A 25,886-nucleotide genomic window follows, 5' to 3' on the forward strand; every position below is an offset into this window, starting at 1 on the left:
GGTAAGAGTAAATGAAAATGTTATAATTTGTGCAGATCCTAACAATATGGTAAGACATCCATGGGCTGGTTGGACTGAAGTTTTCCTTGATAAATTTTGTCCAAGAAAGGATTGGTTACAAAGATGCAGTAATTTCATCCTACATCTACAAGTTGATATAAAAGCAACTTCTCAAAAAGAACTATAGTTCAATTTCATCCTTAAGCATCTTGGTAGGAAAAACACACCATTAGAACCTTTAAAACATATTCGGTACAAAAACCAAATTTTAAATCCAAAAAAAAAGTGGTGGAAACCGTGACTGAGGTAGAAGTATTAAATCTTCAAGTCGAATCTCTGTTCCAAGGAGAATTTGCATGTGATCCTTGTCCTTTCATGAGTGGATATGATGTGGAGCGGTGTTTTTTAGAAAATATCTAACCAATCCAAAACAATAAAATGGAGCCTGTGAACGAAGATATTCTAGGACCAAATACTCTAATAAGCCATACAGAAGGTTATTCTTCTGACTCTGACATACCAGAAGGATATTCATGTGGAAAACCCATATGTGTTTGCTTTATCAATGACTAACAATAATGTATCCTGTCATACTGGGCGACTCATGTGGAGCCAGTCATTCTAGTGGGCTTTTAGTTAAAATATCCAATGTGTTTTACTTTAGGTTACATGGGATTCCTAAAAATCTCCATTGTGTAAGATTTTCTCGGACAAATCTCTAAAAGTCGGAGCACTTCTCCGACTTCTGGTGTGGTTTGACCCACATTTAAGATAGAATCTACAAAAAATATGATTTATGATGATTTCTTTTAGGATGATTCCTATGTACTTTGTTAGGTTTTCATAATTCGAGAAGATGGCTTATGCTCCCTCAAAGATCTATAAATAAGGAAGAAGAAGTCTATTCTCTCCATTTGGAGTCAGTGAGTCTAGAGTTTGTGTATGCTCTACAACTGAGGCTTGTGCGATCTGAGTCATCTTAGGTCGAGTTCAACAATCCCGCGTAGGTGCATGAGAGTGCATCTGAGAACCTAAAGTGGTAGGACTCTTAGGTTATCTTGGGTTTGTAAATCTCCAAAGTCAATGCCAATTTTCAGTTGTGAAGGCTGTAGAGTTTGTAAGCCAGTTGGATGTTTAACTCGTATGAGCATAAGCGAGAGATTTGGAAGTCATGAACTTGATTGTCATCTCTGGGAACTATTGAGCTGACTATAGACCTGATAACTAGTGCTGAACATGACTACAAAAAAGGCACAAAGGCCTACACAAAAATACATCATCATATAGTTATTTTGTTGTCAACCAAAAGCAAAAAGATAGACAAAAGACATCATAGCAACATCAAGAAGGGTGGATGACAGAGATAACATCCCTCCACTGCCTTCAAACGCTTGCATCTTGAAACACCATGATTAAAAGTAATTGTTTTTATAATTAATAATAATAATTTAAAATAAAATTGTATTTTATTTATTTTTTATTATTTTTTAAATAAAAACTAGAAGATAAAAAATATTTAAAATAAATTTGTAATTTAATTATTTTTTATATTTTTTTAATGAAAAATTGAATATAAAAAATATCATGCCTAAGTATTTTGATACTTCTTTGATTGATACCTCTCTACAATTTAGCAACAAGGCCGAGGTAGAATTTTTTCCATGTATTTGCCATATAAATTTGCTTTGGTTTGCTACTGACCTCGTTTAACCATTTTGTCCATCGCTTTCGTAAAGGAAGTGAATAAAGACTCGAAGCACCGAAGATAATTTTAATAAAACACAAAGACAAAAAGTCTCAGCGTTCATGTTACAGCCATTTCCTAAATTGGTGAATTTGTAGCAGACTGCGACCTGCCTGATGGAGAACAAGTCCGACACCAAAATCTTTGACTGTGTCGTCCGACTGGTTTGTATTTGAAGCCTTTGAGTGATTATTAGAGTTTACAACTGACTATGAAAATTGAGTTCATGGAATTTCTTGTGCAGATCGCTCAATATGCAATTCTGTGAAGAAAATGAAGTCCAATGTAATTGAGATCACAAAGTTATTCATCATAAATCGTGTTAGATTCCGAGTAGAATTATAAGCACGTATGAATATTTACTGTCAAGGAATTTGTTAACCGTTGATTTGTGATTCTTAAAGTCACATGGAACCACACGTTAAGATAAGAAGGTGCAGGTGGAATTTCTATTCCCACAAAAAACGTGGATTTGCTCCTCGTCCTAACGACATGGAACGGCAATGGCAAGGCAATCCTTCCATTTGAACTTGGGTGGGAATACGAACACCTCTACTTTACCATCTAAGTCAGACCCTGTTAACAAGTCATTCACTCTTTTGACTTTTATTGTTCCTCTTATGGTCTCTATTGGATTATTGCTTATGGATGGAGCATATTTATTAATTAAGTCTTATCTGAATGCAAGTCTTATTATTATTCTAGTATTATGGTACAAGTTAGTCTACCATATTTATGCAAGTTAACATACTGATCTTGTTTTTCCTTGTTATTTTGGTGCTAAACCTGGATTTGAGTTACCAGCAAAACCACCGGTTAGGGACATTATGGAAGTGTAAAGGTTTTTAGAGTCAAATCACGATGTGGGTTGAGATAACCCCTGTTATAGGCCCTGGGAACCTCAACATGACTTTTTTTCCTTTCTATGTAAATTATCGCAGGGAAAACCAAGGAACTTCGACATGACTTATGTGGACAGTTGCCACTATAAACAACTCAAATCCAGTAGTTTTACTCTTATCCTACTTCGTATTGGATTCCTCCCGTTCAACAGTTCTTGCACCATTGTCATGTGAAGGTAAATATGACCAATCAAAATAAGTTAGTACAAATGGTGGCAGAATGCCACCTAAAGTTGTAATAAGAGCACTAGTAACACTAAAAGAGTCAGAGGTAGGATTTGACCATGAAAGCCACTCCATAATTTGGACAAAATTTGAAAAAAAAAAACTCACCAAGAAATTACATTATCATATTTCGAACACTCAATTGTAAACAAAAAGATGAAGGGGGAAAGTCATCAATGTATCCAGTCTGACACATTGTGCCGGAGTCTACAAGCCCTGGGACGTCTGCATCTCAACATTTGGCTACAATTCAAAGTTGCAAAAGGTGAAAGTTGTGCAGTTGGTGGAGCTCTAGTCAAAAGGGTGTCTGTAGATCTGCTAAATGGTCTACATCCGCTGAGGCATCCCCAATTAGGAATTGAATTCTCTACTGGAACTCTGGGTTGCACGCTTCCTTGAACCATCCCCTAGACAGACGGTGTAAGTACCTGAAAATGTGACAAGGGAACAATTGGAATCAATGCATTTAGAAATACACTTCTCCTTGCAACTAAGAAACAAGTATGGCTCCAAACAATTCCTCAATTGGGTGGCCAATATATCTCTGATAACACCCTTTCGCTCCCTCCAGAGCCACATTAAATAATTTTCTTTGCCATCAACACTTGCTAGAGATGTTACACAGACAAGGACTCTGAAACAAGTAGGATGCGAGACACAACTAGAGGAAGGAAGGATAGTGAGGAGCATGCGAAAGGTTGATAAGTGACCAACCAGGGAGAAGAAAGGAAAGGCCTAATTCAACTGGGAGAAGAGGAGGATAGTAGGGAGTGCTTGAGAGGCTGAGATGTGAGCAACCAAGGATCAAGAGTGCTGCGAATGGGCATGGAGGCTGGATATATAACTGCTGACATCGAGGCACATCGGTGGCATTATAATGTGTCATTAAGGAGGTTAAACCAACTTGCACCATTGTCAATTATATTCTATAATGTAAATAGAAAAAGTGCCAATCAGCTCGTCCATTTTGGCTCATGGAGTCTCTCCATAGTAGGTTTTTAGAATCTTCATTCTTGTAAGATGGCCATATCTATGACCCCAAAAGGGCCAGTTAAATTCCATGAAGGCATGAGATAACATAGACAAAAGCGTAACAAACTGTAACAAACTCCCACTTTTTTTTTTCCAAGGAAAACCTCATAGGAAAACCCAAGGGATGTTTCCCACGTCCATGGATGGCATCCTGATCAAACCTGTCGGCAGAGTCTAGTGGATCTGACCCAAGGGGATTCAAATCAGGCACCTGTCAGCAGGAACTAGCCAAATGCCCAACAACATTTGTGATAACTGATTAATCTAACCCCCACTTGGACCTTGAACAACACCAGTGTTGATAATATCGCCGAGATATCGGCGATATTTGGAAATATCGCGATATTTTTGGCGAGCCGATATATCGCCGACAAAATATCGCGATATTTTCGGCTTTTGAAAATATCGCGCGATTTCTGAAATATCGCCGATATTTCGGAAAATATCGCGTGACGATCGAAAATATTGCCCGGTGACTGTAAAAAATTTCTGCATGGCCTATAAAAATCTGATTTTGGTTTTTTTTCATATCATTTTCATTTCTGATTGCTAGAGAAGGAGGGGGAGAGCTATGTGGTTGCTGCCAAGGAGGGTTTGAGCGTTCTAGGCCCTAGTATTGATATGCTATTCATGGTAATGTTAAATTCTTAAAGTAAAAGTGACATTCTCCTTAATCTTCATTTTCATCCTTTTACTTAAATTTTTAACATTACCATGAAATGACTCAGGATGTTTGAGAGTGGTTCCGGCCTCATTGGATTTCATACGGAGAAAGTAGAATTTTAGATTTCATTCAAATGCAGCAGACTTATCAGTTTTTTAGGATTTTAGGATTGGGAGATTGTAATGTTTCCAGGTGACACCACCTGCCCGGGCTACCCCTGCGACTAGTAGAGGACGTGGTCTACCTCCTATAGCTCCTACTTCTAGTTTTTCAGCTTCTAGAGCATAGCAAACTCCACTGCCAACTCCACCAGCACCAGCATCTACATCTAGAGGGAAAGGGAAAGCTGTGGCATTTTCTCGCAAGAGGGGCAAAGGAAATCAATAGGATTAGACTTTAGTTATTTTCTTATGTGCTTGTAAGTTGTACATGAACAATGAACATTGAATATTCAAGAATCAAGACCAAAACTGGGTGCCTAAACCGGCTCACCCGATAGAGAAAAATATACGGCAACAATACCTCTATATCCAGAAACAGGTATTCAGAAAACTTGTCCCACAGAAACCCCCTCTGGCACAATTGAAGCTCAGCGCTAGCCCTTCTGGCCTTTACGTCAGCCTCCTGCTGACCTGCGTCAGCCCTAGGACTCTATGCGTCATCCCTCTGAGGCACTGCGCAGCCTCTGCGTCACTCCTTCTGCCCTTTGCGTGGATGACGCAGTCTCTCCCCGCTCTGCACTGCCTCTGTTGGGCTCTGCGTAGCCTGGACTGACTGCTGCTCTGGCTCTCTCCGCTTCTGTGCTGGTCTCCCAGTATTTTCCCTACCTCTCTGCCTCGTACTCACTGCCCTTCGTTGCTGATCACTGATTCACTTTTGCTTAGCAATCTCGCTCTAGCAAAATGAATGACTGATCACTCTGGTGTGTTCTCCAACTGACCCTCAAGCCTCCTCTTATACTTTTCTCGTTGGTCCATCAACGAGCGAGATTAAATCTCTAATCAATGACTAAGATTAGATTTGGCTTGATCCATGACTTTTGGAACCTTTTCACCTAGTTTTATATTAATACCCATTAATAATTTATTTTTCCTAAGTTTAGACTTAGGAACTCCATTAAAAATATTAATTATTTTAATATCTCCCAAACCGGTTAGAATCTGCCCGAACCATTTCTGGGTCTTGGAGATCTCATGTGTTTTAGCCTGTCCACTAATTTTCATGGCTAGAGCACATCCGATGCTACCCCAAATCAACACTCCCTCTTAGCAAGGATTGTGCTATAGTAATACTCCACACTGAGCATCACCCTGATCATCCGGCATCGATACCTGTGCTAATGCTAGGCCTCCTTGCCCAACATCCTTTGCTCTGTTGCATCCTGTATTGCTACCCATGGCCCTGCCATTGCCACTGCTGCATCCGTACGACAACTCCCTCTACATCCGTGCTGCTGCTGGTCCATCCTTCCAACATTGCATCTGCACTGCATCCCCTCTCATCATGCTGCATCATGCTATTGCACTGCAAATCAGTTACTGAGAAGTAAGTAACTGATCCGCCCAACTTCTGACATCCTTGTCAGGCTAGAAACACTCCCGATGCTGAAGCTCCCTCTACTGCTAACAAGTGCTCCCTCTACTGACCTCTGCGTTGCTGCAACAACTCACTGCATCTCGCACCATTGCACACCTCTCTATGCCATCCGACACTAGTGCAACACTCCCGTGCCTCTCGCACTGTTGCAGCCTACTAGCCTCGCGTTGTCCGGGGACTCCTGCACTGTAGCACTCTCTGCCGCTTCATTTGCATTCGTCTCTACCTACATCAGCCAGTTCTGCTACTTCTCTTCGGGGCTCCCGTAGCAAGGTATAATCCAAGAGGTTGGGTACCGCAAGGATCCTGCGCTTCATCGCCTGTAGTCCTCCTGACTACAGCTCGATGTCTCCCCACTTCTTTTCAAGTGGCACATGAGCACTCATGGCACAATTGTCATCCTCCTTGACTTCTTTCTCCACCCTCGCTGGCGCTGCCTTCGAATCAGAAGCCTCTCCCTTACTCTTCTTCCTCGGACACTCGTTCTCATAGTGACCCAGTTCCCCACAATGGAAGCACTTGACCTTGGAGAGGTCCTTCTTCTTCCTCTTCTTCTGCTTTCTTGCAGATGCTAGAGTCGCATCCTCTTCCTCTTCCTTCTTGATCTTGACCCTTTGCTGCTACTCCCCGCCTTGGTCAGCCGTCTGATCTCTTCTTGACGGAGAGCTACCCACAGTTCTTCCCAATCCGAAAGACTCATCCTGCCCAGTATGCTCTGGATAAATGTCTCCCAATCCTCAGAGACTGTGTTAAGTGCGGTCCTCACCATCAATTCCTGATTCGGCGTGGCCCCTATGGAAGTTAGCTAGTCACGGATCTCCGTCAACCGACTGAGGAAGACATCTATCTGCTCTCTCTTTTGCATCTGGTATGACCTTAGTTGATTCTCCAGGAGCATCTTCCTTTGCACGGAAGCATGCTCGTACAATGTTTTCAAAGTGTCCCACATCTCCTTTGCCGTTTCCTTCTCGGCAATATGTGGTACCACATGATCCTTGACCCCATCAAGGATGATGCACTTTGCCTTGGCCATTGCCTCATCGTACCTTTCATTAGCTATCAGGTCAACTGGGATAGCCATCACTCTCAAGGCGAAGTCCTTGATACGATGCCTGTCTAGAATGGACAAGATCCTGGCCTTCCAGACCACAAAGTTGGACGCCCCGTCCAGCTTGTCTTGATCTCTCAGCCCATTCATGGCCACCTCGCTACTCTTTTGTCGACTCCTCAGAGTATCTCTACTTTTCGCCTGGAAGTTCTCAGTTCGACTCCTGTTGAGTCTGTCTACTTCCCGTCTGGAAGTTCTCGGTTCGACTTCGACGAGACTCTCTACTTCCCACCTGGAAGTTCTCGGTTCGACTCCTGCTGAGTCTCTCTACTTCCTGTCTGGAAGTTCTCTTCTGGACTCCCTCTGAGTCCCGATTTCCCTCCTGGAAATCCTTTTGCCAACTGTCAAGTTGCTCCTCTCCAATCGTCTGTGCAACTGCAACACTGATCTGGATTCCTTGGCTAGAAATCCTCCTCAGTAGCAACTCCCTCTACCTTGGTCTTTCTCTGTTAGGTGCTGCTCTAACCATAGTACCCCACTAGCTTCGCTCCGCAAACTACCCCACAACCTCCTATGCCCCATCAATTGAAGGATTGAGCCTCTTGGCTCTGCGAAAGCCTGACAACGGCAAAACAACTCCCTCAGCCAACTGCGTCAGCCCACCTGGCCTCTGTGTGGCTCTGCATGAGCTTGTTTCTGCCCTCCTCAGCCTCTGCGCTTCCTCTCTTTGGCCCAGATTGATGACGCAGTCCCTCTGCGTCACTCCTTCCTCTGTCACTTTCTGCAAGGATCAACTCTGTCACTCGGGACAACTGAATCTGCTGCAAATGTTGTGCTAAGCTGATGCCTTCAGTTTTCCTGTGATCTACAACCACGCTCTGATACCATGTTGGAATTTCTAAGTTTAACCCGTTAGAAATTCTTCCTGTACTATCTGATTTATTTCTTCCTACTTGTTTAATTACTTAACAAGTTATTTACCATGTAAATACTGAAAATAAACACAAGTATAGTATCAACATCTACAGATCATCAATTGAAAGAAAACAAGCACACAAGTGACACTGTTAATTTTGGACCAATGTCCCCAGAAAAACCCAATGTGGGAAAACCGGTGCAGCTATTCAGAGGGTTATATTATTATGCAGTTTATCAGAGTACAACTGGGTGCCTAAACTGGCTCACTCGATAGAGAAAAATATACGGCAACAATACCTCTATATCTGGAACAGGTATTCAGAAAACCTGTCCCACAAAAACCCTCTCTGGTACAACTGAAGCTCAGTGTTGACCCTTTTGGCCTCTGCGTCAGCCCTTTGAGGCACTGTGCAACCTCTGGGAGCCTCTGCGTCACTCCCTCTGCCCTCTGCGTGGATGACGCAGTCTCTCTGGGCTCTGCGCTGCCTCTGCTGGGCTCTACGTAGCCTGGACTGACTGTTGCTCTGGCTCTCTCCGCTTCTGTGCTGGTCTCCCAGTATTGTCCCTGCCTCTCTGCCTCATACTCACTGCCCCTCGCTGCTGATCACTGATTCACTTTTGCTTAGCAACCTCGCTCTAGCAAAATGAATCACTGATCACTCTGGTGTGTTCTCCAATTGACCCTCAAGCCTCCTCTTATACTTTTCTCGTTGGTCTATCAACGGTCGAGATTAAATCTCTAATCAACGACTAAGATTAGATTTGGCTTGATCCATGACTTTTGGAACCTTCTAACCCAGTTTTATATTAATACCCATTAATATTTTATTTTTCCTAAGTTTAGACTTAGGAACTCTTTTAAAAATATTAATTATTTTAATATCTCCCAAACCGGTTAGAATCTACCCAAACCATTTCCAGGTCTTGGAGATCTCATACGCTTTAGCCTCTCCACCAGTTTTCATGGCTAGAGCACATCCGATGCTACCCCAAATCAACACTCCCTCTTAGCGAGGATTGTGCTCTATTAATACTCCACATTGAGCATCACCCTGATCATCTGGCACCGGTACCTATGCTGATGCTAGGCCTCCCCACCCAACATCCTCTGCATTGCTACATCTTGTACTGCTGCCCATGGCCCTGCCACTGCCACTGCTACATCCGTATGACAACTCCCTCTTCATTCGTGCCGCTGTTGGTCCATCCTCCCAACACTGCATCTGCATTGCATCCCCTCTCATCATGCTGCATCGTGCTATTGCATACTGCTACTGCACTGCATCTCAATTACTTAGATGTAAGTAACTGATCCACCCAACATCTAACATCCCGATAAGGCTAGAAACACTCCCGATGCTGAAGCTCCCTTTATCGCTAATGAGTGCTCCCTCTACTGACCTCTACGCTGCTGCAACAACTCCCTGCATCTCGCACTGTTGCACACCTCTCTGTGCCAGCTTGCACTAGTGCAACACTCCCGTGCCTCTCGCACTATTGTAGACTACTAGCCTCGCGTTGTTTGGGGACTCCTGCACTATAGCACTCTTTGCTGCTTTATTCGCATCCATCTCTACCTACATCCGCTAGTCCTGCTACTCCTCTTCGGGGCTCCCGTAGCAAGGTATAATCCACGAGGTTGGGTACCTCAAGGATCCTGCCCCTCATCGCCTGTAGTCCTCTTGACTACAACTCGATGTCTCCCCACTTCTTCTTAAGTGGCGCATGAGCACTCATGGCACAATCGTCATCCTCCTCGACTTCTTTCTCCACCCTCGCTGGCGTTGCCTTCAAGTCAAAAGCCTCTACCTTACTCTTCTTCCTCAGACACCGGTTCGCATAGTGCCCCAGTTCCCCACAATGGAAGCACTTGACCTTGGAGAGGTCCTTCTTCTTCCTCTTCTCCTGCTTTCCACAGATGTTAGAGCCGCATCCTCTTCCTCTTCCTTCTTGATCTTGGCCCCTTTGCCGCTACTCCCCTCTTTGTCAGCCGTTTGATCTCTTCTTGACGAAGAGCCACCCACAGTTCTTCCCAATCCGGAAGAGTCGTCCTGCCAGTATGCTTTGGACAAATGTCTCCCAATCCTCAGAAACTGCATTAAGTGCGGTCATCACCATCAATTCCTGATTCGGTGTGACCCCTATAGAAGTTAGCTGGTCACGGATCTCCTTCAACTGACCGAGGGAAGACATTTATCTGCTCTCCCTTTTGCATCAGCTATGACCTTAGCTGATTCTCCAGGAGCATCTTCCTATGCACAGAAGTATGCTAGTACAATGTCTTCAAAGTGTTGCACATCTCCTTTGCCGTTTCCTTCTCGGCAATATGTGGTACCACATGATCCTTGACCCCATCAAGGATGATGCACTTTGCCTTGGCCATTGCCTCATCGTACCTTTCATTAGCTACCGGGTCAACTGGGATAGCCATCACTCTCAAGGCGAAGCCCTTGATACGATGTCTATCTAGAATGGACAAGATCTTGGCCTTCCAGACCACAAAATTGGACGTTCCGTCCAGCCTGTCCTGATCTCTCAGCGCATTCACGGCCATCTCACTGCTCTTTTGTCTACTCCTCGGAGTCTCTCTACTTCTCGCTTGGAAGTTCTCGGTTTGACTCCTGTTGAGTCTCTCTACTTCCCGTCTGGAAGTTCTTGGTTCGACCCTTTCGAGTCTCTCTACTTCCCACCTGGAAGTTCTCGGTTCAACTCCTGCTGAGTCTCTCTACTTCCCGTCTGGAAGTTCTCTTCTGGACTCCCTTTGAGTCCCGATTTCCCTCCTGGAAATCCTTCTGCGAACTGTCAAGTTGCTCCTCTTCGATCGTCTGTGCAACTACAACACTCATCCAGATTCCTTGGCTAGAAATTCGCCTCGGCAACAACTCCCTCTACCTTGGTCTTGCCCTGTTAGGTACTGCTCTAACCACAATACCCCACCAACTTCGCTTTGCAAACTACCCACAACCTCTTATGCCCTAGCAACTAAAGGATTGAGCCTCTTGGCTCTACGCAATCCCGGCACCAGCAAAACAGCTCCCTTACAATTGCGTCAGCCCACCTGGCCTCTGCGTGAGCCTGTTTCTGCCCGCCTTAGCCTTTGCGCTGCCTCTCTTTGTCCTAGACTGATGACACAGTCCCTCTGTGTCACTTCTTCCTTTGTCGCTTTCTGCAAGGATCAACTTTTTCACCCGGGACAACTGAATTTGCTGCAAATGATCTGCTACGCTGGTGCCTTCAGTTTTCCTGTGATCTGCAACCACGCTCTGATACCATGTTGGAATTTCTAAGTTTAACTCGTTAGAAATTCTTTTTGCACTATCTGGTTTATTTCTTCCTACTTGTTTAATTACTTAACAAGTTATTTACCATGTAAATACTGAAAATAAACACAAGTACAATATCAACATCTACAGATCATCAACTGAAAGAAAACAAGCACACGAGTGACACCGTTAATTTTGGACCAATGTCCCCGAAAAAACCCAATGCTGGAAAACTGGTGCAGCTATTTAGAGGGTTATATTATTATGCTGTTTATCAGAGTACAACTAGGTGCCTAAACCGGCTCACTCGACAGAGAAAAATATATGGCAGCAATACCTCTATATCTAGAAACAGGTATTCAGAAAACCTGTCCCACAGAAACCATATCCGACACAATTGAAGCTCAGCGCTGGCCCTTTTGGCTTCTGCGTCACCTTCCTGCTGACCTGCGTCAGCCCTAGGACTCTCTGCATCAACCCTCTGAGGCACTGCGCAGCCTCTGCGTCACTCCCTCTGCCCTCTGTGTGGATGACGCAGTCTCTCTAGGCTCTGTGCTGCCTTTGCTAGGCTCTGCGCTGCCTCTGCTGGGCTCTGCGTAGCTTGGACTAACTGCTGCTCTGGCTCTCTCCGCTTCTGTGTTGGTCTCCTAGTGTTGTCCTTGCCTTTCTGCCTCGTGCTCACTGCCCTTCGCTGCTGATCACTGATTCACTTTTGCTTAGAAACCCCGCTCTAGCAAAATGAATGACTGATCTCTCTGGTGTGTTCTCCAACTGACCCTCAAGCCTCCTCTTATATTTTCTCGTTGGTCCATCAACAACCGAGATTAAATCTCTAATCAATGGCTAAGATTAGATTTGGCTTGATCCATGACTTTTGGAACCTTCTAACCCAGTTTTATATTAATACCCATTAATATTTAATTTTTCCTAAGCTTAGACATAGGAACTCCATTAAAAATATTAATTATTTTAATATCTCCCAAATTGGTTAGAATTTGCCCAAACCATTTTTGGGTCTTGGATATCTCATGTGCTTTAGCCTCTCCACCAATTTTCATGGCTAGAGCACATCTGATGCTATCCCAAATCAACAGTTTAGTGTTTCCGTAGTCCAGATCTGACCCCAGTCGATTGCATGCCAAGCTTAAGGGAGCGACTGGGTCAGTTATAGTCGCTCGCATGTGACCTCCTTCGTGCGACCGAGATCCAAAAGATGAAAACTTAGTCTTCCGAAAATTTCGCTTAGTGACCGTAGGGTTCGGCAGTTGATTGTAGACAGTGACAATTCATTACAGTCTTCAGAATCAGAGTTTTGAGCATATACATTGTTGGATTCATTTCATGGATGTTGTAGTTGTTTTACTGGTTAGTTGCATAGATGAAGATATGGATCATTGTACTCTCTTTTGCTGAATTATTTGATGACAATATAAGAAGAAGAATTTGCAAGGGTTTTTCCCATAGTGGGTTTTGCCCTGGTCTCCGACCAATCCTGGTGTCTCTATGTGTGAATTCTTTTCTTTTATTGTTCCTTTATGTTCCGCTGCATTGATGATGATGATATTGTTCTTTCTACATAGTTGCATATGATGATGAATAATGATGTAAATCTGAATAATGTTATGATATTTTGGGGTGAACTTAATGTGTATTAAAGAAATGCAATTATCAAAGCTCATGTCCTGTTCGTGGTGGAAGGGGGAGAGATTAGTAGATATATTCACAATTTACTACTTTTGTCATAGATTAGACTTGTAGACTCTTGTTGTGAATTTGAACTTTTTTGTCTTACTCTTCCTAGTTCAATGTGTACTTGAGCCTTGGTGGTGGCCAAGTGGCCTATTTTGTCAACATTATTATTTGAATTTTGGACATGACTCATGTTAATAGTGGCTCACTTGCTAGATAAGTTACTTGAATGTTTGATGATTTTATCCTCTAAATGTTTTATGTTTTATGATATGCTTAAAAATTTGATGTATATTTATAATTGCTAGAATCTAGATGGTTGATGCTCGAATAATTAATCATTGATGTACAATGGAATCATGGATGCCATATCTATCTTGATTTATGTTAAAATATGCATGTTTTCATGTCCTCTACAACTAATTTGGTATTTGGGATGTTTTTATTGAACATAAATGCAAAAAAATATAATATATATATATATATATATAGTAGACGCTTCCGAGACGCTTTGCTTTCTAGATTCTTGGGAAATGACGCTTTCGCGTCCCCGATTCCAAAAAACGTCTCCATTTCGTGCAACGCTGGATCTGCTACTATGAGATTACCCTGTGAGCCTCTATTGAATAGGGTATCTACCTTCGTCTTCTTGATCTAGATCTTAATGTGGAAAATTTTGGTCATTTCCTTCTCTTCTTGGTGATGAAGGCTACTTAGATTCACCTCCTTTTGCACTGATGTATAGAGTATCTTCTCGCCCAAATTAGAGATGCTTTCCACCTAATTGGTTGAATTCGTGGCTAGAAGATTCTTTTTCTTTCTATCCTTATTTTGGTTCTCCAGATTCAGCTTTGGATGCATTTTTCAGCACTTCTTCTGATTGTGACTATGAATGTTGCAGTGGTTGCAATGATTGCTAGGAGCACTGATGTGCAGTTGTTGTCGTCTTCTTATCCTTTCCCCCTTTCCACTTCTTCTTCCCCTCCTTGGAAGCTTCCTAGTGCTTTTTTTGTTTCAAACCACTTGACTGCCCTTTCTTTGGCTTATGATTTCTAGGTACTGTGCCTGTACACGTTCCTTGTCCACTGTTCTTGGCTTGAAAAACATCACTTGCTTTCTTAGATGGCTGTGTAGACCCCCTAGTTACTTAAGGAGTGCATCTTGGCTCTTCAGAGAAATACCCAACATGATCATGATCTTCCTAAACTCAGTGGTGTACTCTTGTACACTCTCCCCCTGCCTCTGCCTAAAGTAGTGCCATTGGATCCGCTAGTCCTCTACATACTCGAGAGGACAGAATTGGGACTTGATGAGGATTTTGAAGTCCTCCCACTTAATGACTGGTGGATGACCCTCCAACCTAAGTGTTTCCATATGGCTTTCACACTAGGTCATAACATGGTCCTCTAACTTCAGTCTAGAGGATGATATTTTCTGCTCGTCATCTATATGATGTACACTAAAATAAACTTCTAATTGCCTCCCTCAACTGTCAACTAGAGTTATAATTTTTGAACCTTCTAGAGTCTTCTTCAATGTCCACATGTGGCTATCCCCATAGGCATGAGTAAAGGGGTCTGCCATGGCATCCACTCGTACTATGGTGGACCCAACTCAATAGGTCAATTTGCAAGAGGCATAGCTTTTGCATATGAACTCCATTTCACTCGATTCTTGCACTGTGGAAAGATATCTGAGTGTAGAGCAATGCCAATGGGTTTGGCAAAAGTGAGAGTTTTAGGACCCCAAAAAGCTTCATTTAAGGCCTCAAAATGCCTCCGGAAGGTTTGAGATGGACCCGTAGGTAAAAATGACCTTGCAAGTTAATTCCTCTATTTTTTCCATTTTTAAAGCATCGAGATAGATGACAAATAATATGATAATCCAATCCAGATCAAAATGGCTCTCTTATGGCACCCTACCTTCTGCATGAAACAGGCCTAAAGTGTCCTCATAATGATGCCATAAAAACCTCTATATAGCCCATAGATGATGGTATTCCATGCTGCCCAAAACAATATAATGAAAATGGTCTTAAACATCTGTGATAATAGCAGTGCCTTTTTCATATTGGTTCCTTGTTTTGACAGATTGAAACCCATCCTCAGCTAACATGCAATCATCCCATCAAACACAAGTATTTTGATGTGTCTGGTACTTTTAAGACTTCTGAGTGGATTGGTTTTCCATTTCTGGTTCCAGACCTCATATTCAGCTGTAGATTGGGCTCATTGTTTTATATATCAGTTTCCACTGTGCCTGGAGGTATGTTCTCATTTTTTATAGTAACTGGATCGAGTACTTGATCTTGTGGTTACAAGAATCTCTAACAAACAAGCTGGTCCTTTTACTGACCTTGCATGGATATAAGCTGTTAGCAAGAATTTTATGGTTTAATCTCAATCAGATTGCTGGGTTACTCTCTACAAATGTTTGATCCATTATATTCTGCACTAGATTGGGTTACTCTCTACAAATGTTCCAACCATTATATTCTGCACTAGATCGGCTTGAAATGTAGAGAACAATAAAACTGGAGCTGCAATAATCTTTTCCCTTTCAGATAGTTTCTCCAATGTGCTGTTGATTTGTTTAGTTTTCCTTTTGTTGTTCAGCTATTTTACATGAGAGGATGATGCTTGCAAGTCTTTAATATGCTCTTATTAATTCAATATTGTTTTCTATTTCAGAGGGAAAATCCTACCAGGCATAAGGAAACAGTTTGCATAGGATGTGGTGCTGGTTTTGGAGGTGATAGGCCTGTTGCTGCATTACAGTTGCTTCAAAAAGTGCCGAATTTAGACTACCTTGTACTTGAGTGCTTGGCTGAAAGAACATTGGCTATTCGCTATGATATGATGATGTCTGGTGGCCATGGCTATGATCCACGGAGTATGCCACTTGTTATCACATTATATGAATTGTTTTGTATGAGAAATAATAAGAAGGTGACAAGTAGTCTTATCTGCTAGTATTCCTATTGTGTGTAATGTATGTTTCTATTTTATTAATAAGTTTTTTAAATAATTTCAAACAATAGATGATAAGCCTAGCAGTTTTACAACATACCTCTTACTGTATGCCATCTCCAAGCTATAGTAATTGCTACTTTCACAGATTTCTTGGATTGCTAAATGCTATCTTGGGCACTTGTCACATAAGACCATGGCTCCAAAATAACATTTTGTTTATCGTTACACAGCAACATTACTATTACTCCTTGAATTTGTAAATTTCACATCATATTTCATAACCTTAAATGTTCTCAATATAATATAAATTTTCAATAAAATTCCTAGCTTAATTATAGATGCCTGGTTTCTTTGACTTTCGAAGCTTGTTTTTCAACCTTTTAGAATCTTAGCAAGTATCCTTGATGCATGTTAACCAAATAAATGGTAGTGAGGCTCTTCTGACATCAGTGCATGACTGGTTCCTTATAGGCTAATTGAAGAAAGAATCACTACCTTTTCTGTGTCATGATACAATGCGATATCTGGTTGAGATTTTTTTTATCAATAAACTTGGCTGCAATAAAGGTTTCTAATTTTCAGGTTAAGCAATGAACCAAACAGGCTTCAAGAAAGAAAGAGAAATTGCTATTTTCCTAGGTAAGATGCCCAATCCGCTGCAAAGCCACTGCCACAGTTTTTCCTTCTGGATATGCCAACAGTGGAAACAATATAATTTAGTTGTGCCTATTTTGGTGGGCCCCGCGTGGCTGCCACATCATCTTTGACCTTCGCTGAAATTGTCATGTCACTTGTTTGACTTTATTTTTTATATTTTTTAATCAATAAACTTGGCTGCAATAAAGGTTTTTAAAGCCACTGCCACAGTTTTTCCTTCTGGATATGCCAACAGTGGAAACAATATAATTTAGTTGTGCCTATTTTGGTGGGCCCTGCGTGGCTGCCACATCATCTTTGACCTTCGCTGAAATTGTCATGTCACTTGTTTGACTTTATTTTTTATATTTTTTAATCAATAAACTTGGCTGCAATAAAGGTTTTTAATTTTCAGGTTAAGCAATTAACCAAACAGGCTTCAAGCAAGAAAGAGAAATTGCTATCTTCCTAGGTAAGATGCCCAATCCACTGCAAAGCCATTGTCACAGTTTTTCCTTTTGGATATGCCAACAGTGGAAACAATATAATTTAGTTGTGCCTATTTTGATGGGCCCCACGTGGCTGCTACATCATCTTTGACCTTCACTGAAATTGCCATGTCACTTCTTTGAATAATTTTTTCCAATTATTCATTTTTTGAATTTTTCCTCGTTTTTGACACTAATATTAGAAAAATTGGCTTTTGAGGGACTATAAGTCATTTTTTGGACGTCAAAGTGGGTCCTAGGATAATGCTGGGCCTTTGAGGATGAATTTCGAGTAGTCACATGCCCCATACATTTCCCAAGGCCACTTATTTACATCATTACATAGAAATTAAATAAAAAATCCCATTTTGTTAGATTTTTTTAATAATTAAAAAAATCCTACTTAGAGCTAGTCAAATTCACGAAATTTCAGAGATGACCTAACATGGTAATATACATTGATCCTAGACACTAATATGGACTTGAGACACGATCTTCAAGCCGTCACCCTGGCTTTAGGGTATGCAGTGAGTGAAAAAACTTAGAAAATTGTTCGCCGCTGAAAAGTGGGAATAATTAACCAAGTGAAAAAACACTCCAAGGTGTACTCACTTGTTGATTGAGTCTCAACATCCTAGGTCTGTTACATAGTTTTTTTCATCATGCTAGCGACATTTATACAATAAACCCGTTGTTGAAGAATGTAACTAGTGTCGGTCTTCATAATTGTATTTGGGTCATGATGTAATGTATTTGTCAAAAGAAAGAAAAATAAATTTTATTATTATAGAAATTGATTTATTAAAGCATGGGTTTCATGCTTGGGTCAATGGTTTATAGGTCAAAGCTTCCATTGTAGGGTTCTAGGGTTTATGTCAAGTGTCCTTGTCCATGTCATAATGTAAAAGACCCTTCTTGGGCTTCATTTTTCAAGAAAGAAATCTATTTTAATGTAAAATAGGTCAATTAAGCCTCCTCCACCAAGTCGGCCTAATTGAGGGTAGAATCTCCTATATAAAGGAAACAACTTGACCTCATTTGGAGCACTCACTCACCAAGTTCGATCTGCAGTTATTGGGGGTAGTAAAAGTGCAAAATTCAAGGAAGAAGGTGGAAAGGGATACTGAAGGAGAATGAGGTCTCTATCAAGCACAAGAAGTCAGAATTCTCTCTCTCTGTCTCTCACACGTGTGAAGCTGTTGAGTTGCTGGAAGGGCTGAAGTTGTAGTACTTTAGCTAGGCCGAAATTCTGTAGTTGCTGGGGGCTGAAATTCTGGGTTGTTGCTGGGCTGTCACTGCTGGACAAGAAGAGACTATTGAAGGTTGCTGAATCATGTTGGAAGGTTGACTTGGTGGAGGAGGAAGGTCTGTTGGTCTAGGGTATTGGCCTATCTCAACTTGAATTTGCTAGCGGAAGAGTTTGACTGGGTTTTCACCTATAGAGGGGTTTGAGCCCTGGCTGAGTGCCTACATCTGGTTCATTGATCATTGTGTTTTGTCTTGATGATTGCTTGATGAAATAAAAGATAAAAGAAGAACATAAGAAAGCTAATAAGAATACAAAGATATCACAAGTAATTATCAACATAAGAAATCTTTCTGCCTTTACGATTTTTTAACATGGTATCAAAGCTAAGGTGAAGAAGGAAGAAAAAGGTAGTTTGAAGATCTATTGAGGAAAAGGGGATCAACGGAAAGTCACTAAGAAAAAGAACTATACAAGGAGACTACTATCTATAGGAACTATGTTAACTACAATAAAGGGAGAAAACAAGCTAGAAGGAGCCTCCCACTATAGGACATGGAAAAAGAGGATAGATCTTATCCTCGCTAAGCACAAAGTTTTGGACCTTGTTAAAGGAAAAATCAAGAAGTCTACAGATGAAGTAGAGAAAGGAGAAGTTCAGAGAAACCGAAATCTTGGCCATGAATTTGATAGTAAATGGAGTAAAGGACAACTTAATTCCATACATATCCAACATAGACTCTGCTCAAGAAATGTATGAAGCTCTTTCCAAATTATTCACCATCAAGAACATTGGTCAGATAGCTAGCCTCAGGAATGAACTAATGACAGTAAGGATGACAAGAGACGATATTGTGTCGTAGATATGCCTCCATCCTCTGCGCTGAGACTGTCTGGGGTGGATATGAATGCATGCCTCTAAGGACCATTGATTTGTCGTCCAACCCAGTGAACTCCATCTCCAATTTCTTCCAATCATTAGTAACCCGCCCAAGGGAGTACAACCACTGTACACCCATCACCAGGTTGGTGTCTGGCACATCGACCACAAAGAAATGGTCCGTCATAGAGTAGTTCCCCATAACTACTGTCAAAGTAGGCACATACCGAGTGCACTGCATGGTATGGTCACCTGGTACCAAGACTGAAAAGCCCTCAAACTTGGTCGTGGTGAGGCCCCTCCTCTAAACCAACTGGGCATCTATGAAGTTGTGGGCAGCCCCATTGTCAACTAAGACTGACACCCATTGCCCCTGTATAGTGCCTCTGATCCTCAATGTCAAGAATTTGGGGACCCCGCATAAAGAAGCAAGGACTCCCCCGGATGGGGCAAAGGATGCCCCTCCCTGTGGAGGTGGTGGTGGTGGCCCCCTATCTGCCGGACTCTCACCGTCTCCCATACTACACTTCTGCTCCATTTCATCCTCCTGGTCACTGTTTGAAAAGACCTCAATATAATGTGCTTTGCCAGCAGTGCACGGATGGCCTGGTGCCCAGGTGTAATATCCCTTATCAAGGGTATCCCTCAAACAAAAGCAAACTCCAACCAGAGATGGATTGGGAGGGCGTTTACCAGATATGTCGCCTCTGAAAAGAGGACGAGATCTGGAGGCTACCTGACCCTTTCTAGACTCTGTCTAAGTGTATAGGAGAAAAACACACAAGTGGTATAGTAGCCGGGGAGCTCAAAGAGATAAAAAAAATAACAGTAGTGCAACATACAATAATGTATACATGGAATATAAGCAGATACTCGAGAAATGCTAAGCCATTTTATCATACTGAATAATGGAAAGAGTACAAGAGGTGATCAGAAATATAACACCTCGACTTGCACAAGGCAAGTGAAGAAATACACTCAGAATGGTAAGGGAATGGCCTCTCTCTGAACTGCGTCCAAGCTGTCGGAGAACTGCTGTGCTGCTGCTACTGCTGGAATCAAGTGAGGATTTGGGGCTGTTCCCCCCTCAAAAAACGCTGAAACTCTGGAATCAACCTCTGCTCAATAAACCCAGAAAAGCCCAGAAAGCTTTTCTTAAAATAGCTAACCCCCGAAAATCACCCCCTTAAGGATCTACGCTATCCCTCAAGGCTCTGCGCTGCCCCTGAAGAGAATCCTCCAACACTCTACCCGAGATTATGCCAAAATCCTCCAATATGCAAGGGCTCATCCCTTACTCAATCTCCAAGCTCAAATCCTCCACATAAACCCAATCTGGAGCTCCTACCAAAAGAAACTGCGTCCTCCCCTCTCAAGACTGCGCAGTCATCAAATGCTCAGTTCCTCCTCAACTCCAGAGATCGCTCCTCCTGCAAAATACTGATGAAACTACCTTGCCCGAGCATGCGCTTGAAGTCCCCCGGGGCTAAGGGTGAGATCTCCGAACGGAGACACTTGATGCACTAAACAGTGCTGCAGACAGGCTAAATAGCCAGCGTGCTCTAAGTCGAAGTGACTAGCTCAAATGCAACATAATCCCATGCCCAAATGAGGAGGCTCCTCTCTCCTTTATAGCGTTGGCCTCTCTCAAAACCCTAAGGCCCACCTCCTCCAACGTAGCCTCTCTCTTGCCACATGCTCCTTCTCCATCTGCGCAGTCCCTCCAAGTGTCTACGTGGGCCCCCTTCTCTACGTGGTCCTTTGGCCCCCTTGGCTCCCCTTTTAAGTTACAACGTTGTGCTACTAGGGAGTGACTTTATTCAAAAAGTGAGTTATGTCCCCCTTTCCTCACCTTTTTATTTATAAATAACTATAGAAGGCAAAATTGAGCAAAATCGAATATTCCAATTAGCCATGGCTAATTAGGAATATTATAGTCTCCCCCGACAAAATGTTGCTTGTCCTCAAGCAACTGAAGTGATGGATGCTGCAAAATTTTCTCACTCTCCCAAGTGGCATCCTCATCCAGTAAATTCTTCCACCTCACCAAGAATTCCTGGACCGTCCTGCTCCACAGCTGCCTCTCCCTGGTATCAATAATAGCCTCTGGCTGCAACACCAAATGCCCCTCATCATCCGTGGGTGGTAGCTCATCTGTCACTGTCACCTGCTGCCCCAATGCCTTCTTCAGGCATGATACATGAAAAACGTTATGAATCTTGCTGCCTTGGGGCAGCTCCAATTCATATGCAACCTGTCCAATCCTGCGTATCACCCTATATGGCCCATAAAAGCGGGGCTTGAGCTTCTCAGCTCCCTTCTGCTTCAGTGACGACTGTCGGTATGGTTGTAATTGTAGGTAGAACAAGTCCCCTACCTCAAACTGTCTCTCCACCCGATCCCTGTCAACATATAGCTTCTGCTGGTTCTGCGCCGTAGCCATATTATCCTTGAGAGCTCGGAGGATATCCTGACTCTCTTGGATCCAAATTTTGGCTCTTGGAGCCTTGCTAGCACCAAACATCACGTCAACAAAAGATAAAGGATGATATCCATACAAAGCATAGAATGGTGACATACCAATGGACATGTGATGTGTAGTGTTGTAGCAGTACTCCCCCAGATGCAGCCACTTCAGCCATGCTCGCTGCTGCCCACTGACATAGTTACGCAAGTAGCCCTCCAACCACTTGTTAACTATCTCTGTCTGCCCGTCCGTCTGTGGGTGATAACTGGTACTCGGTGTCAACTCCGTCCCCACCAACCGGAAAAGCTCCTGCCAAAACCCGCCCATGAAACGACTGTCCTTGTCACTGATGATGGTCTTAGGACGACCATGTAGCCTGAAGACCTCTCTGAAGAACAACTCGAGCACCTGCGCTGTTGTGTAGTGTGCGGATATGGTGAAAAAGTGTGCATACTTTGTTAGCCAATCAACGATGACAAAGATACAATCCTTGCCGTGCACCATGGGCAACCTTGTGATGAAGTCCATCGAAATACACTCCCATTTCCCCTCCGGAATGGGAAGAGGCTACAATAATCCTGCGGGATGGCTCATCTCCCCCTTGTTCCTCTAGCAAATATCGCACTCCCGGATATGCTGGAGTACGTCCTCCTTGAGGCCCTTCCATGAGAACCTCTCTCTAATGGCCCTGTAGGTTTTGGTAAACCCCTGATGGCCGGCCAATGGTGAATCATGTGATGCCTGAAGTATCTTCTTCTTGAGCTGAGATCCTTTAGTCAAGAAGACCCAGTCCCTATAGTAGATGATCTCATCGACTACCCTGTACCTGTCATCTACCACCTGCCCATCCAGAACCTCACATGCAAATCTGTCCTTGGAGTACTCTACTAAGAGTCGAGCCCTCTAGTTTGTGTCCAAGCTCTTAAGAGACAACGTGGCTGGTCTACGTGAAAGGGCATTTGCTACCACGTTGTTCTTACCCTTAACATACTCAATGTCAAAGTCATACGCTTGGATCTTACTAATCCACTTCTGCTGCCTCTCCTGTAGCTGTTTCTGCTCAAAAAAAAACCTGAGGCTATTGTGATCAGTCCTCACCTTGAATCTATTACCCACTAAATACTGTCGGAATTTGGCCAATGCATGCATAATGGCCAGCATCTCCTTGTCGTATATAGAATACAACCTCTCATGCGGAAGGAGCTTCCGGCTCTCAAAGGCTATAGGGTGACCTCCCTGCATCAACACTGCGTCGATCCCCTCTCCTAATGCATCACACTCCAAAACAAATGGCTGCAAAAAATTTGGCAATGCAAGCACTGGGCAGCTGCTCATAACCTCCTTGAGCCTGCCAAAGGCTCGCTGCGTTGTATTCGACCAACTGAATGCCCCTTCCTCGTCAAATCTGTCAGGGGTGCAGCAAGCTGTGAGAAACTCTTGATGAACTTCTGGTAGTAAGTACAAATGCCAATGAATCCCCGAAGTTTTGTCATGTTCCTTGGCTCCGGCCAATCTCTGATGGCCCTGATCTTCTCCTCGCGGACTCTCACTCCATCCACCCCTATGATGTGTCCCAAGTACAACATCTCCGTCAACCCAAACTCACGCTTGGAGAGCTTGGCATAGAACTGCTGCTCCTCCAAGATGTGCAACACTGTCTCAATGTGCTGGAGATGCTTCTCCCAAGTCCTGCTGTAAATGAGAATATCATCAAAGAACACCAACACAAACTTCCTTAAGTGACTGCGGAAGATGTGATTCATGCAGGACTGGAATGTAGCTAGGGCGTTGGTTAGCCCGAAGGGCATCACCAAAAACTCAAAGTGCCCATTGTGACACCTGAAGGCGGTCTTGGGAATGTCCTGCTCCCTCACGCGAATCTGATGGTACCCAGATCTCAAATCAATCTTTGAGAAGAACTGTGCTCGTCTCAACTCATCCATCAACTCATCGATCCTTGGTATGGGGTACCTGTTCTTCAAGGTCTTGTTGTTCAAGGCCCTGTAGTCAATGCACATCCTCAATGTGCCGTCCTTCTTCTTCACCAACACCACGGAAGAAGCAAAAGGACTCATGCTCGACCGAATGTCCCCAAGAGCCAGCAACTCCTGAATGGCCCGCTCAATCTCATCCCGATAGGCCTTGGGATGCCTATAGGGGCTAATAATCACTGCTTGTATGACCTGCTCAAGCTCAATGGTGTACTCAAACCCCCGGTCCGGTGGTTGTCCCGGCAAAATCTCCCCAAACACTGTGGCATACTGGTCAAAGATGGACTATATCTCTGGGTGCACCGTTTGCCCTGTAGTCCTTGCCTCTGATGCACGCAGGTCCACTGCCCACTCTATGTCTCCCTTCCGGAAGACTGCCTCCATCCGATGAGCCGAAACAGTCTGAGGCGGATATGTGTGCTGTCCCCGTATCTTCTCATGCCTCCCTGTCTTCTCATCATCCCACTCCATCTCTAGGGCCTTCCAATCTGTTGTGACCTTCCCTAGAGTAATAAGCCACTGAACACCCAGTATCATGTTGGTGTTCGGAATATTGACCACGAAAAAGTGGTTAGTCAGTGTGTAGGTGCCCATCATCACTGATAACTCTGGGACATAATGAGCACACACCATGGTCTGATCTCCTGGGACCAAAACTGAAAAGCCATCGAAGCTCTTTGTCTGTATACCTCTCCGCTCAACCATCTGTGCATCGATGAAGTTGTGGGTTGCCCCACTGTCAACCAAAATTGATACTCGCTGGCCACGTACTGCCCCCCGTACGCGCATCGTCAAATACTTGAGAATTCCTCGCAATGCTGCAAGGGCCCCTCCGGTAGGTGCAAAAGCTGCACTACTTGCTGGTGGTGGTGGAGGTGGCAAAGGATCCTGCGCGACATGACTATCTCCTGCCTCCACATCATCCTCCTCATCTTCTTCCCTGCTGCTCTCGGAGAAGACCTCAATAAAATGTGCTTTGCCAGCAGCACATCTATGTCCCGGTGCCCACGGCTCCTGACAGGTAAAGCACAACCGCTTCTTCTTCAGCTCCCTCCTGACATCATCATCAATCTGTGCTTGTCCTGGATTCCCCTTTGGAGGCGGAATCCTCACATCCTTCCCCTTAGGCTGGAAAGCCTATTTCTGGGGGTGAGATGTCCGGGTCCTAGGTAAGGCATCTTGTAAGACCCGGGTCCTGCTAATAGCATCCTGGAGTGTGGCTGGTCTAGTGGATTTGACTAGACCCCGAAGTGGCTCTGCTAACCCCTCAACAAACATGTAGATCCTCCATGCCACGGGTAGATCTAGCACCATCATTGAAACCCTCAAGAAGTCTGCAATGTAGATCTCTAGGTTCCCAGTCTGTTTGAACCTCGTCAGCTCAACAAAGTGTTGTTCCGGATCCCCCCGGTCAAACCTCTCTATCAATCTCCTGGTGAACTCGACATATGTCGTCACTGTGGAGTGTTCGAGTGTAACCATCCCATGGAACCACCAACCCTGGGCCTGACCATCCAAATGTAATGTCGCCACCTTGATGGCCTCTGTCTCTGACATCTGGTTAAGCTGGAAATATATGTCCAGTTTCTCCACCCAAGACTTTGCCGAATTGTTTGATGAGCCATCAAATGCAGGTAAGTGGAATCTATTAACTGTGCAGTGGGTGTCTCCATCATGATAATGCCGGTATCCTCTGTGATGGTTGTGGGGTCTACTATCTCGCTGGAGCTGAACAAAGTCTCTGAATGAGAGAGCATCCCTGAACTCCTGCCCATAGGCCTGGTACTCTGCAAAATAATCGCCCATATGACCGGGCTCTGCCTCCTGCTGGGCTCCAGCCCCCGTGTTTGCACCTAGGAAAGTGGGCATGGTAGAGCGTGTAGGGGCATGTGAGGCCATTTGCTGAGTAGTATCACGTTGAGTGGCACCCTCCTCTGGCAAATGGTGGGATGTACTCGATCCCTCACCAACCTGGAAAACCCGTGGGTTCTCACGCTGTCTAGCCTTCACCGCTGTGAATCTCTGCCCCATCATCTCGATCTGCCTTGACAGATCCTGCACTGATTTGAGGAGCATGTCCGCAAATCTCTTCCCGTCCTCATCTGCCATCGGATTCTCCTGCTTT

The 25,886-nt window shown here is 43.7% G+C and overlaps 1 protein-coding gene across 6 annotated transcripts in view; it reads left to right on the forward strand.

Moving 5' to 3' along the window:
• Positions 1–1,649: 1,649 nt before the first annotated feature.
• LOC149152008 (propionyl-CoA carboxylase) overlaps positions 1,650–25,886 on the forward strand; it is a 522,038-nt gene continuing 497,801 nt past the window's right edge. The window contains exons 1-3 of one of the 6 annotated variants that reach the window (XM_089439613.1): positions 1,653–1,908; positions 1,989–2,278; positions 15,772–15,973. In XM_089439613.1, the coding sequence (XP_089295739.1) occupies positions 15,937–15,973 (37 nt within the window). In that variant the 5' untranslated portion in view covers positions 1,653–1,908; positions 1,989–2,278; positions 15,772–15,936. Of the gene's footprint in view, positions 1,909–1,988; positions 2,279–15,771; positions 16,030–25,886 lie in introns of those variants that run through there. The other 5 variants (XM_089439612.1, XM_089439615.1, XM_089439611.1 and 2 more) reach the window with 5 other exon arrangements.

This window comes from Pinus tabuliformis, chromosome 9, assembly GCF_031772625.1.
Source record: "Pinus tabuliformis cultivar Carrire ecotype Pingquan chromosome 9, CPIR1, whole genome shotgun sequence".
NCBI classification, from domain to species: Eukaryota; Viridiplantae; Streptophyta; class Pinopsida; order Pinales; family Pinaceae; genus Pinus; species Pinus tabuliformis.